Genomic DNA, 14564 nt, shown 5'->3' on the forward strand with positions numbered 1-14564 from the left:
GCGGAAATCCGTAAAGCGGGCCGGCGAAAAGCGGGGCCCTACTGTACATTAAAGAAGAAACTTGGTGAGACCAAAAGGAAAACGCAAGTCTTTCATTTTCTTTGAAATACTTTTTGAGTGCTGATCCAGTACGGTTTTGGTAGCCTATAACAGCGCTGCGCCCCCTACCTTCTCTCCTCCTCGGTCGCGCCCCCCTCGCCTCTGCTGCGTCAAATGATGCTGCGGGTGTCATGTGACGTCACGTGACCCACGGCATCATTTGACGTTAAGTCTCTATGGCAATGGGCGTGACTGGAGCCGGGTAAGTAAGTTTACAGAGGCTTCGCGCTCTCAGCGTGGGGCCTCTGTAAACGCCTCACTCCCACCAAAAAGTCTTGCGCCCCCCCCTGGGTGACGTGCCACCCAGTTTGCGCACCGCTGGCCTATAATATCATAATGTAGCCTAAGGCCGCGCTTATAGTGCCGGTGACGTCGCCGGAAAACAAATACATTGCCGCCGCCGCCGCGTGCGCTTATAGTGCGCGTGACGGCGACAAAGCGGAAACTGGAAGCCGGCAAAATTTGATTTTTCAAGGGCTGTCGCGTCACGTGACGGCCCTTGAACAAATCAAATTGCTGGAATCCTGCGACCCGGCGAAACATAACTTTCGCCGGTGGCGATGGCGACGGGTGACGTCACCCGCCGTGTCGCCGTCGCCATCGACGGCACTATAGGCATAGCCTAACGTTTAATAACCTTTTTGAATTCGTTAAATAAACAATATGGAACAATGCAAAGATTAAGAAACAAAGGAGTCCTCCGGCGCGTGGTTATACTCGTGGTTCCAAGACATGTAGGGAGAAAATTAAAACAACAAACCACAGAAAAGGGCTGGTTTCAATGGAATTAATATGCAGCCTAATGTTGATTGGTATTAGACAGAATGCAAAGATTGGTTCTTAAAGAGAAAAATGTCAGCCGGTACCAAATGTACTTTTTGGGAAACCCCTTTAAACCTCTTATGGAACTGCAGACCACTAACTAGAATTGCTCCTTACATTTCCCTCCTTAAACAGTGTATCCAGACTTTTTATGTTGATGTAATTTATATTCTGTACCTTGTATTACTGCCTATAAATATTTCAAAAACTCCAATAAAATTAAATTATATATATATACTGTATATATTTTTTTTCAACTTCAAATTTGTATTGAATTTTTTTCATATCAAATAAAACATTGCATATTTAGAACTTTCAAACGTGGAATAAAAAAATATTCTTATCAAAATTGTAACATGTTATCTGTTTATAAACAAACAAAAAAAAAACAAAAGACATACAAAAAAAGGGGGGGGGGGAGGAGGGGGATAACAGGTGTGAGATCTCTGCTTCTGTTATTTTACTATTACTCCTATGGGAACTTTCTTCAATTCTTGTGTGGATATATATATTATTATTTTTTTTTGCTGTTGTGGTTAGCATGGCTGTTTGGGCCCACATTTGAAAAGCAATAAACCCAGATGATAAAATACCAGGTAAAGTAGCAGAATAGATGTTAAATGGGTGAGTGCCGTCATCATGTCGCATCTTGAGTATCTGATGGTCTTTAAAGGGACAATCCCTTACAGGAGCAAAGTGTACCCGTGACATGTTTAAGGGGTGACGTCTGGGACACTGACGTCTATTTAAACACATATCTGACACATAGAAGTATTTTCTAACATTATTTTTTTTAAAGTTAGTGTGTAAACATGATGAGCTGAGACTTGGGAGGGTGAGGCGCTCCGGCTGCTCCCTTCTAGTCTGATGTCGCTCGCTGTGTGTTCAACATGAGTTTGGACAGCCAGAGCCTCCTCTCGCCCCCTCCCACTATCAGCACTCTGATACGGATAAGCTAAGGGTAAAGTAAAGGCCCATTCAGAGGCCCCTATGAATAGCAAATTCCTATTTCCAAAAAAACAAAAGCAACCAAATCTTTGCTTTTTTTTTAGCATGGTTAGATTTGTTTGGGGAAGCCATTCTCGTTGTTAAATTGATTGACAAAAATAAAATTCTCCTTTTGTTTTCTCTTGCTGCATGGGATTGCTCCTTTTATAAAAAAGAAGAAAGACACTAGCACAGTTTGAATCGTTATGCTGGTATTCCCCTTACCTGCAATCCCTGTGGGGAAGGCTACCAAGCGCTCCAACGGTGCAATCCATTTACTCGGCAGCAGAGTCACCGGGTCGGAGTAATATTTCCATATGAGGGAGATCATTACGGCTGCCTGGCAAAATCAGAGCACGGCAATGGGTTAGAAAGCAGATATTTTCAAGGCAGTCGCGATTTTTGAAATTTTTTTTTTACATTTTTGTTTTTTAACTTGCAGCCTCAAAATGTTCACAAACCGGGCTACCTAAAAAGGAAATGACAAAGATGTAGAAGTTCACACTTGGGTCCATAGAGCAGGGGCTGCTCAACTCCAGTCCTCAAGCCCCTCCAACAGGTCAGGTTTTCAGGATATCCCTGCTTCAGCACAGATGGCTCAATCAGTGTCTCCCTGCTTCGGCGCAGGTGGCTCATTCGGTAGCTAAGGCGAAGACTGAGCCACCTGCGCTGAAGCCGGGATGTTCTGAAAGCCTGACCTGTTGTGGGGAGGGGGGGTCAGGGAGGGAGTGGGTCTAGAGGACTGGAGTTGAGCACCACTGCCATCATAGAGGATGGGAGGCAGCCATCTTTGATTTGACAATGATGGTGGTGGATGTGTCAAGGAGGTGGACATGCATTAAGGTTCACTGTTAATCCCTCTGGTTTTAGCTTCAACTCTTCTTCTTCACTTAGTGCTGACAGAGAGCCACAGTGAAGGGGTCTTTATACAGTGAGGGAAGGAGCATTTGCTGTCCCAGAGGAAACAGGCGTCAATGGGGTTCATGTCAAAGCATTTAACCCTCTCTATTAAACTAATACACATCTGGAAGGTCCACTTGGGACAGTTACAATTGACCTACTTGTGCATGTCTACTGATCTTTAACACTGCACACTCACTGGGACACATATAACATGGAGCAATGGTCTCCTTCAAGCAGTCTACAAACTATGTTTCCATTCAAGCTGGCATCCAATCTGTGAAAGCCATAGGAGCTCCCCATGCATCGGGCGACGAGATGTAACGGCCAACACTACCTTAGACACGGGAATTTCAACGGACGCAAACAAGAGGGAAAGGTGTGACAACTGTGAGGAGCAACTTTGGTACATCCCATTATCACGAGCAAGCAAAGGTTGTCAGCTAAGGCTGCGGTCCCAGTGCGTTCTACAGCGCACGGCGTGCGCTGTGCGCACAAGCACCGCCCCCCAATCAGACCGGGCCCAGTACCTAACTCGGCGCGCATTCGGCAGCCGCGCTGCACGACAGGTTTTTCCAAATACAAAAAAAATTGTATTTGGAACTCGTGACGGAAGCGTGGCCACGCCCCTGCCGGTGGTTCATGCCGGCGGTTCAGCCAATAAGGGCGAACCAGCCGTGTGAGGTCATGGCCATGCCCCTGCAAAACCCCCGCCACACCCCCTCCCATCGCAATCTCTCCCAAGACCGCAGATCGCAGCGAAGCGCTGTGCACGCGCCGCTCCCCCGCCGGGCGCGCGGGCTACAGTGCACACTGGGACCGCAGCCTAACGGCTGCCGCACTCCGGCTGCCGCACTCCGGCTGCCGCACTCCGGCTGCGATGCACGTGACCGACACTACGGAGCGCAATCACGATTTGAAGAGACAAAAAAGTTTATTTTGAAGCGCGGCCACGTGACGTCCGCGTCACGTGTGCTGTTCAGCCAAGGAGGGCGAACCAGCTTCATGATGCGTCCGCCACGCCTCCCCATCGCCTCCCCAATCTCCTGCAGCCAAGTTCACAGATCGCTGGGCCTGCAGGAGTGCGCGAGGCTATGCGCTCCAGCGCACGCAGGTACTGTAAGCTTAGCCTTACACTGTATAAGAGCAAAGTTGATACAAAGCACTGAAGCATGAAGCTACACTTAGCGTCAACTCAACCACCTTATGCCCACGTGTGACTCCTGGTTCTCATTCTTGTGTGTTGCAAATAACACTGAAAATTAGTAGGCGGCATTGACCCTTAAGACACTGACCACAGCCGTGTGACCTTCTGTACTAACTGTGAATAAAAACCCTAAAAATGTCAGGCTGCACAGAGAGGTCACCATCTCACTCCTGCTCGGTCAAACGCCCAGCAGTAATCCTAAGGATGCGGAGTGATGTTGGTAAAAGACCAAGCAGTTGCCATCACTTAAATATTTAATGTACGTCCCTGACAATCGTAATACCAATAACCGAATGCCCTCTGCTTTCTAATTACATCATCAATATCCACTTCAGTTGCCGGGGTATGTGACACCGCTGATGAGTAAAGAAGATAAGAAATCCTGTCTGTAGGCCCCGCACTGCTGTGTGTTAGACATCCACTTTCCAGCCCACACATGAATGTAGCGGTATGTAAACAGGTTAAGCCGTCCACTCTTTGAAGTGGGACAGCCCTGTCTTATATCGGCCATCAATAACAACTAAATGTAGGTGCGCAAAAGGGGAATTGTAATGCTAAAGTATTTCATATTGGACTAATCAGTATCCGTGTACACGGCCATAGGTCAGATGACATTTCTGCCCTCGGGAAGACCTGACTTACTCAGCAGCATTCTGGGCTTTTTGTTACTTTAGTTTGTGGTGGAATTAAACAGGACAGACTGGGTTCCCATTTCTCCACATACCTCCGATAAACAAACCAACCGCATTGCTGAGATGAAAAGGTCGCCACCGCCTCATCACGTGAAATGTGTTAACCTCATCTACCACCGCCTGCATACGCTGCTCTGCACATAGGACACCATACAAGGCTGTGTGAATCCGTTTACCAGGCGGCGCTAATGTTATCACCTGCGGTAACTTCCCTAAGGCCACAAAGACCTGGAGCTGAAGCACGTTCTACCACTTCAGAGGCCAGTACCTTCCAACACAAGGCTATTGCTAATCTTGATTTGTAGTATACTGTGACATTCATTACACACTGAGGTCCATGTTAACTAAGCAGTGATACTCCATAATACACCTTCCGGCGCTGTAAGACACCTAACACACATTATTACTACAGTACTCAGTTACTCTTTGAACCTCAAAATAAGCTAAACTACAGTATATAGCAGGGCTCTTCCACTGTCAGCCCACGGGATAAATACAGCCTGTGAAGGGCTTGATGCGGCCCTTGGACTCTTAGCTGCTTAAGCAACTAATATGAAATGAGCAGGAGGAAAGTGCCATTTTTCACACTGAAACTCACAATGTAAATATACATGGAACAGGTGTTATAAATGCTTGCAAAATGTTGAAATATCATTTTCAAGGTCTTTAAGGCAGCAATCCTGCTTTCCTTATTAACAATAAATAGGATTGAAGCAGGGGGTCTCCGGAGAAGAACGGTGTTAATTTCAACTCTGGGGACCCCCTGCTTCCAGAGATACTTACCTCCGTAGGGGGTGCCGGTAGCCGATCCAGCGTGGCTGTGTGTGGCGATCATAATGGCGGCTTAAATGTCTCGAGAGGCCAATAGGAAGCCGTGACGTCACCCCTTGCGACTCCCTATTGGCCCGCGTGAGTGACCAGGACCTTTAAACCTCTGGAAATGCGACCACACCGACTACAGAGTTAAGTATCTCGGGGAGCAGGGGGTCCCCGGAGCTGAAATTAACACGGTTCTGCTCCGGAGACCCCCTGCTTCAAACCTATTAACAAAACCCCACATGATCTGATGCTTTAAATGTATCGAAAACTACATTGCAATAAGCTTGCGGTCCTTCTACTCCTAGATGTTTTGTGATCTGACCCCGCTGGAGAACTGGTTGTAGAGCTCTGCTATATAGTGTAGGCCTACCCTGTAAAATCCAGGCATTTACTTGGGCTCAGATCCACAAAACGGTGCTAAGCTGTAGCCCACGCCTTTGCTTCCATTCATACGAGTGGGGAGTAAAGGCGTCGTACTAAATCTTGGCATACTTTTATGGATCTGGGCCTTAACCTGCAAATCTATGACGCCTGCTAATCCCCTAAAATAACATTTGTCCCTTTTGTGGAACTTTGCTTGCGTGTGACTTCCCGGGTTTGTGCTTTATTTCCCCTTCTCATGCTGATCGCGCTCCAGCTAGTGAAATCCTGCAGTATTATGTTGGAGGAACCTTGATATGAAAATGTTTGTGGGGATTCTTAAAAAAAATCCTCTTTGTAATAAAATAAAAATTTTAAAAAATGCCTTAAAACTGCACAGTGATCATTGATTCTTCAAAAGCACCTGTAATTAGGCCTTAATGTAGTATTTATTGTATATTCTGTAATACATGGGCCCATGTTTACTAAGCAGTCTTCTATAGGTACTCGAGACAAACACACACCCCTCTCACCTCACTGCTCCATGCTGTTTCCTCCTCTCCTTGGCCCCACCCCCAGACTACTCCTGACACCTCCAGATTGGCTGCATTACCCAGCAGCCTGACAATCAGGATGGAGGAAGCTGCCCAGCCCCCTAGCAACAGCCCTGCTCAGGGAAATCCCGTGGCTCCCCAAGCCGGTCAGGTCACTATATCCAGAGAGGTAATACCGGACACATACATGTCCAATATTACCTGTTATATTTTACTGGACAGTGTGTCCAAATACAGGACAGTCCGGTTCAATACTGGACACCTGGCAACCCAACACCTTCGCACACTGGAAGACGCCACAGTTCAAGTGTTTTCCGGAAGTTTATGGCAGACGGCGCTTAATTAATATGGCCCGTAATGTCTCAAAGTTATTCTTTTGGCCTAAATTTGCAAAGCAATGATAAAACTGTAAAACAAAAATTGAACAACTGCTACTTGGGTAAGTGCTTCCATTTCACCCAACTCTGACTGCTAAGCAGGACTGGTCTTTACGTTTAAATGTGTTTGTTTTGAGCCAGTGGCTGTTTGTATTTGAGCCTCAGTAGCAGAGAAAATACCTCCGTAGCAGCAGGAAGCACATCACTTCACAGGCCCGTGCGCTCAGTCGTACACACATACCTTTAGCATCCCTACTTATCCCTCACGATTATTTCTAAAGAGAAACCATCAAGCATAAGATGTAATTGGTATCTAAAGTGTAAGAAGCAGGTGTGACCGTTTCTCCCTGGTATGTACAGAAATACAACCTCTCAGCATTTTGTGTCGAGAATCCACCAATGACAGAGGAGAGAGAGAGAAAACAAACTGAAATGCTGTTTTGTAAGTCGGATCTCGCCCAGGGCATAAATTGTAACCGTCCCAGTGACTTTTACGCTTGAATTCTTTACCATTAGGGAGGGGCAGTTGCCTGGGCACCAGCCTTAACACGGCTGGCCAACTCCAGTCTTCAAGGGCCACCAACAGGTCAGGTTTTTAGGATATCCCTGCTCCAGCACGCGAGTGACTCAGTCAACGACCAACCCCCTGATTTAGCCACCTGTGCTGAAGCAGGGGTATCCTTAAAACCTGACCTGTTGGTGGCCCTTGAGGACTGAAGTTGTCTCCTCCTGATCTAAATTGTATAGATTATTTATCGTGTGTGTATCCTACTTGGGATTGCCTTTTTTAATTCGGCTTTGTTGGATGGATTTCCCTGAGCAGGGAGAGAGCAGGGCTGTTGCTAGGAAGCTGGGCAGCTTCCTCCATCATGACTGGCTGCTGCTGGGTAATAAAGCCAATCAGGAGATGGTGTCTGGAGCCTGGGGGTGGGGTCAAGGAGAGGAGGAAACAGCATGGAGCGATGAGAGGGTGTGTGTCTGTCGAGCACATCGCACCTTTCACCATTGTGTCCAGTATTTTTGGAGAAGCCACATGGCAACCCTAGCTCTGGGAACCGCCACCTGGGTAAAGGGACACTTATTTTTGTGTTTTGGCCAGTACATGCAGGGAGGAAAAAGATGGCAGTGCTGTCGAGTAATGGGAAGCATCCACATTATCTCCGAATCTGAGGGGTCCCAGAAATCTGCGGGCCGGATAGCTTTGGCTCACCTGCAGCCGGCGGCGGAGGGTGAGGAAGATCGCTGCAGTGGCTGAGGAGAACCACGGCGACATTGTGACAGCAGCGGCAGACATCCCGGTGGCGGAGGCAGCCAAGGACGTCCTTGTTGAGCCGCTCGAGTAGCAGAACACTTCCTATCACAGCTGATGCCGGTGGGAGCCGGGGAACATGTGACCGGAGCAAGAGCGTTACTATTGGACAGCCGGGGAGGAGCTGGCTGTCCAATAGTAACGTTCCTGCTCCGGTCACATGTTTCCCGGCTCCCACCGGCACCAGCAGTTAGGATGTCCTCTGCTGCTCCCAGCGGCTCAACAAGGACGTCCTCTGCTGCCACCGCCACCACCGGGATGTCTGCCGCTGCTCCCACGATGTCGCCGTGATCCTCCTCACCCTCCGCCGCAGGCTGCAGGTAAGTTTTCTCCTGCCGTTCTCCAAGAAGAGGACCGAGGGAGCAGAGCAGAAAGGAAATTACCCGGGACTAGGTCCAGCCCGCTGGTGCCGGGTCCCGGTAATTAAATTAGTGCCATGTATGCCGGGTAATTTCCAGGTACTCGGCACATCACTACTCTTAAGTGTTTGCCAATGTGACACTAAGAGTATGGCTTTAGGGCCTACATTGACACGCCTATTAATCTATACTATAATTCTAAGTTGGATTCTGTTTGTATGTCAGAAGCATCGAAATCTCACAAACGGCACCAAGTAGCACCACGAAACTTTCACTGTACGTTCTGCTGCGAATTTGTCAGTCAACGCAACTATTTTGGGCTTCACATGTCACTCACCAGCCAAGTTATGGACATTCTAATGTCCAGCAAAAACCTTAGTGCTGGAACAGAGGGGCGTGGCTACTAAGAGAGGGGGCGTGTGCTTGCCTGTGACGGAGCTGTGCGTGTCATGTGCAGTGAATGTGATTCTCAGCCGGGGCTCCGTGAAGCAGTGTCCCTGTGCCTGTGTGTACCACTGTGTGTGACACTGTGTGTGACACTGTGGGTGTGTGTGTTGCACTGTGTGTGTGTGACACTGTGTGTGTGTGACACTGTGTGTCACTGTGTGTGTGTTACTGTGTGTGTGTGTGACACAGTGTGTGACTGTATGTATATATATATATATATATATATACATACATACACACACACACATCTATACATACATATATACATACATACTATAATTCTACGTTGAATTCCGTCTGTTTGTTTGTATGTTTGTCCGAAGCATCGAAATCTCAGAAACGGCACCATGGGGCACAACGAAACTTTCACTGGACATTCTGCTGCAGATTTGGCAGCAAGGGGACATGCCACAGCAGCGCAGGGAGATGTGCCGCCAGCGGGGTGGGGAGGGGCCGGGGACATGTTCCCGGCAGTGGGAGGAGACACACACCGACAGACAGAGAGACAGAGACACACACACAGACACAAATCTCACCACGCACTACATCCAGCCGCGAGGGGGGAGACGGGGGGCCGGGGAAAGGTGCCGCCAGCGGGAGAGGGGGATGGGGGGACGGGTTTACATGTATTCAGTATTACATTCTCCGGGCGAAGCCGGGTACAAAAGCTCATTGGGCGAACCGCTCACGTGACCGGCCTGCGCTCCGGCAAGCGCGAAGATTTAAAATTTACCTAAGACCTACGCTTCCGCGCGCTTGCGGAAGCGTAGGCGAGCCCCTACTAAAGCCACTCTCATTGCAGCTATAGGGGCTCAGTGCCGAGCGGAAGCGCGCCTCAGCCCGCAAACACTAAACATGGACGCGGCCTTAGGCAGAGGAGAAAGTATCATCAGGAACATACTCTCTAATGATTCCCATGAAGACCCAGCATCAATAATATTAGTTCATGTCTAAAGACACTATCACTCAACTAGGGGGAGGGGGGTGGTGTGTGTGTGTGTGTGTGTGTGTGTGTAAAAAACAACAAATTATAAGTAAGATATTCTCAATCACCCAAATTTGTACGTTGATCCCTGGCAACCTACATAAGTTTACACAGGACACAGGCTAAAAAACACAACTTGAACACCATTTTATCAGAAGAAAAGTACTTGAAAATTTCACCATAAAGCGTCTAATCAGAATGTTAAAAAAAAAGAACTAAATATGTGTGTGTGTATACACACGTGTTATCTGTTTGTATACATATGTATATAAATACATATAGTTATATGTTTATTAGGTGTATTAATTATAATTATATATGTGTGTGTATATATATATTGTCCCAAATGTGTATGACAGATTTCTACTACAGGCAGTCCTCGGTTATCCGACACAATGCGTTACTCAAAATGGCGTTGGATAGCGAAACGTCTTAAAGCGAAACATGTTTTCCCATAGGAACACTGTTTAAATGAAAGGTTCCGTTCCTGAAGGCATTTTTAACACTAAAATACACCAAATATTTTATGCAGGCAATAAGATATGCACACATGATACATAAAGCTTGGACCCCTGCAGACGCACTTACCAGAACTCCCTCCTACTGTCTCTGTACGTTCTCCCTACCTACCAATTAGACTGTAAGCTCCTCGGGGCAGGGACTCCTCTTCCTTAATGTTACTTTTATGTCTAAAGCACTTATTCCCATGATCTGTTATTTATATTATCTGTTATTTATTTGATTACCACATGTATTACTACTGTGAAGCGCTATGTACATTAAATTTCGCTATATAAATAAAGACATACAATACAATACAAATGCAGCACACACATAAATTATATAGTGTATATACTGTATTATATATATAATATAACATAAAATATAATAATATAATATATTAGATGGTATAATATTATATTATATAATATATATTCTATACACATAAACAAACAACTTTGCAAAGCGTCGTAAGAGCGTTAGATAAGCCGTTTTGGCGTTGTAAAAATGAACATAGGTATGCATTGCATAGCGTTGGATAAGCCATTCGTTGTAAAGCGAAGCGTTGTAAAACGAGGACTGCCTGTATATATTCAGATGGCTCCCCCTGAAATGCTTGGTTTCAGGAGCACAGCAATGCAACCTCTGATACCGGAGGGACCTCCTACTCATTCCAGAGCAATGAAGCGTCTGGCCCCTGAAGCAGCCAAGGGATTATCTTGAATGTCCCACGACTACATGTACTAAAAACAAACTAACTAGGCAACACAACAGATCGTCCGATGAAGCCCTTCTGTCCCCACAAACACACCAGAAATCCACTCACACGGTGTGTGAGGAATCATGTCATGAAAATCAAACTTTTCCTGGACAATGGAAAAAGAGTGAAATGTTTTGGCCCTTAATCAGTATGCCGTTAAACCGTTTTTCCAGTGCTAGAGCAGAACTGGACTCCATGTGCCGGGTCGGGATTAACATTGTCTCCAGCATGGGGAAAGCGGCATCACGGCATAGGGAGAGGGAAAGCAGCGAATAAATCATATATTATTTATAGAGGAGTGCCGAACGCTGAACGCTGGAAGGGGATACTCAGGATCAGTGTACACCTCAGCAGGGGTGGCCAACTCCAGTCCAGGTTACCCCGCAGCCATCTTTGTTTTTCTGTACTGGCAGAAGTCCTCCATAGTTCAGCTCCGGGAACCCCCTGGTTCATATAAAGTAAAAAAAAAAAAATATATATATATATTAAACGTAAAACAAAATTGGGGGGGTTGGGATTGCTGCTTTTATTTAAAGAAAACTGGAATCAGTGAGACTTGGTGACAAAATAATGGAAAAGTGCTGATTTCTATCAGGGAGACTACTGAAGTGTGAGACTGAAAATGCTAACAATGACTCCAAATCGGCGATATTCACAGAAAATCAGTGACAGCCGACGTGCCTGCCAATGTCCGCACAGCAAAATAACGCTACTTGTAATAGTGCCACTTGGCAAAATGTACAGATAGCACTACAGTGAAAGCACTCAACCATCTCACACCCCTTGTACTGGAGAATTCCCCAATGATTGGGATGAAAAATGAGAAGGGCATTTTCTTCTGCTTCGATGAACTACATAGAAAGGTTACCACCGGGGGTGTAAAATTAGGGAGGATACTCGCAACATTGTAAGCAGGAGCGACAAGACTGGGTCAGCATGTAGGTGTGATCTAAGGCTGGGGCCATAGAGGGGGGAGCAGTGCTGAGCCGCGCTGACGCTGAGGCTCGCCTGCTGAAATCTGCGCGATTTCATGCCCATGCAGGCGAGCCAGCGGGCGCGATCGGGAGGCGGGGGGAGACTGAGGGAGGCAGGGCAGTGACGTCACTGGGCCAATCGCCCGCGACGCACCGACGTCAACGTCACGGCGCCGACGTCACGGCGCCATAACGTTGACGCTGTTCTGCGCTGATTGGATGTTTTCAGCCGACAGCGCTCTGAAAAACAGTTTGGCTGTCGGCTGAAAAATCCAGCGCCTCAGCACGCCTGCGGACGCTCGCGTGAGCCCCCTCTAAAGACATCCTCATGGAGGATGCAGGGGCTCAGCGCGGCGCGTCCGCACGGCTCAGCACGGACGTGCCTTCTATGGACTCAGCCTTAGGCCCGGGCCATAGAGGGGTGGGGAGAGCGGAGGCGCGCTAACGCTGAGGCTCGTCTGCTTCAGTCAGCGCGATTGCACGGACTTGCAGGCGAGCCAGCGTGCGCGAAGGGAGCCGGGGGGAGGTGGTTGGAGGCGGGGCAGTGACGTCGCTGGGCCAATTGCCCGCGACGCACTGACGTCAATGTCACGGCGCCGTGACGTTGACGCTGCTGTGCTGTGATTGGAGGTTTTCAGCCGACAGCGCACTGAAAAACAGCTTGGCGCTCGGCTGAAACCTCCAACTCGTCAGCACGCCTGCGGACGCTCGCGTGAGCCCCCTCTCAAGGCATCCTCATTGAGGATTCAGGGGCTCAGCACGGAGCGTCAGCACGCCTCAGCACGGCCTGTCCGTCTATGGACTCGGCTTTAAGCGTTTGCTACTGTGAATTACTTTCATATAACCAAGTTAGATACCCTTGGACTGGTCAATTATGGAGGCAGCCTATAGGCTTCAATATCCTGGGAAGCCATCTTTACTTACTCAGGTGTTAAACGCCATTCATTTTCGCAAAACAGTCTCAGGACTCTGCCCTCATTTCTTTTTGTGCTGTTCTATTCTGTATTAGGCTGAGTCCATAGAGACTGCAGCCGTGCGGAGGCGCGCTGAGGCTGAGGGAAAGCGGGTGCTTTCCCTGGCCTTAGTTCGCGCGCCGTCAGGGGGCGTGTCCGGGGGGGGCGGGCCAGTGACGCCACGGAGCTGGTTCGCCCTCATTGGGTGAACCGCTCACGTGACCGGCCCTGCGTGCCCAGGAGCGCGAAAAACTAAAAATTGTATAAGACCTACGCCTCCGCACGCCTGCGGACTCGTGCGCGAGCCCCTGCTACAGCCGCTCTCATTGTGGCTGCAGGGGCTCACTGACAAGCGTCAGCGCGCCTCAGCACGGGTCAGCGCCTAAGCGCTGACCCTGGACTCAGCCTTACTCCTCCATGTATTATATCTTATATCAGGGGTTCTCAACTCCAGTCCTCAAGACGCCCCAACAGGTCAGGTTTTCAGGATATGCCTGCGTAAACACAGGTGGCTCAATCAGTGGATCTTTGACTGAGCCACCTGTGCTGAAGCAGGGAAATCTTTCAAACCTGACCATTTGGGGGAGGGCTTGAGGACCGCTGTCTTATATAATATCTGGGTAACGGGCTTCATGCATAGTTGGGGCTATCTAAATAAAAATACAATATCCTGAAATATTGATTAGAGGTCACGGTGTGGCGGTTTTGAGTGCGAGGTTACGTCAAACAGATTAATTGGAGGGGTGATCAATTAGGGCAAATTTGAGGCAAAATGTACACAAATTGCATCATTTTCTTCTTGTGGTTCCTTGCGTCGATGGATCAAAGTCTTGGCTTCGTGTTGGAAGTTGGGGGGGGTCTTAATAGGAAGAATTAGGGGGGAGTTGCATGACGCGCACAGATGATAACGAGATGTGTTATTCTGTGCGTTGCTTTTGTATCTTGTATTTACGTCCAAAAACTTCTGCCAGGTCTGAGGCGGCGTAAACTTTTCTGGCCAACAACATTCGTCAAATGTGGGAAACAACTTCTTGCGTTTGTCGCAAACGCCAGCCGAAAATGGGGCAACGGGTCAAAGCAAACGTTTATGAGCAGTTTCTTTACCGTGTTACATCTCCCCCCTTGTGTTTGGGTTCATACATCTTTATTATATCACCTCCTAAAAAGAACTGCTTGATTGTATCTAACACATACTTGTTTGATGACACATTTTAACAGTTTGATGCTTCCTGCTGTGATTTTATTTGACATTTGCTAGCACTGGTGTTGTGACACAAATCTGCCCTAGTCTCTAATCTCATACAGAAATCAGTCTGAATAAGATAATAAATGTATAAAGAAAATGGGGGGTTTGCAGCACTCTTCTTCAGGTAAAAATATTTTCTCTATCCGATCTGTCAGAACATACACTAAACTGCACAAATTTAAAGTGTTCCGGACCATCCAGGTTCTATGACCA

The 14564-nt window shown here is 47.8% G+C and overlaps 1 protein-coding gene across 1 annotated transcript in view; it reads right to left on the reverse strand.

The window, feature by feature from the left end:
- Positions 1 to 14564, reverse strand: part of GET1 (guided entry of tail-anchored proteins factor 1) — a 52806-nt gene that overhangs the window by 12466 nt on the left and 25776 nt on the right. Inside the window, exon 4 of the mRNA XM_075593732.1 lies at positions 2134 to 2248. Within this exon, the coding sequence (XP_075449847.1) occupies positions 2134 to 2248 (115 nt within the window). The remainder of the gene's footprint in view (positions 1 to 2133; positions 2249 to 14564) is intronic.

The sequence above is a fragment of the Ascaphus truei genome, chromosome 3 (genome assembly GCF_040206685.1).
Source record: "Ascaphus truei isolate aAscTru1 chromosome 3, aAscTru1.hap1, whole genome shotgun sequence".
Taxonomy (NCBI): domain Eukaryota; kingdom Metazoa; phylum Chordata; class Amphibia; order Anura; family Ascaphidae; genus Ascaphus; species Ascaphus truei.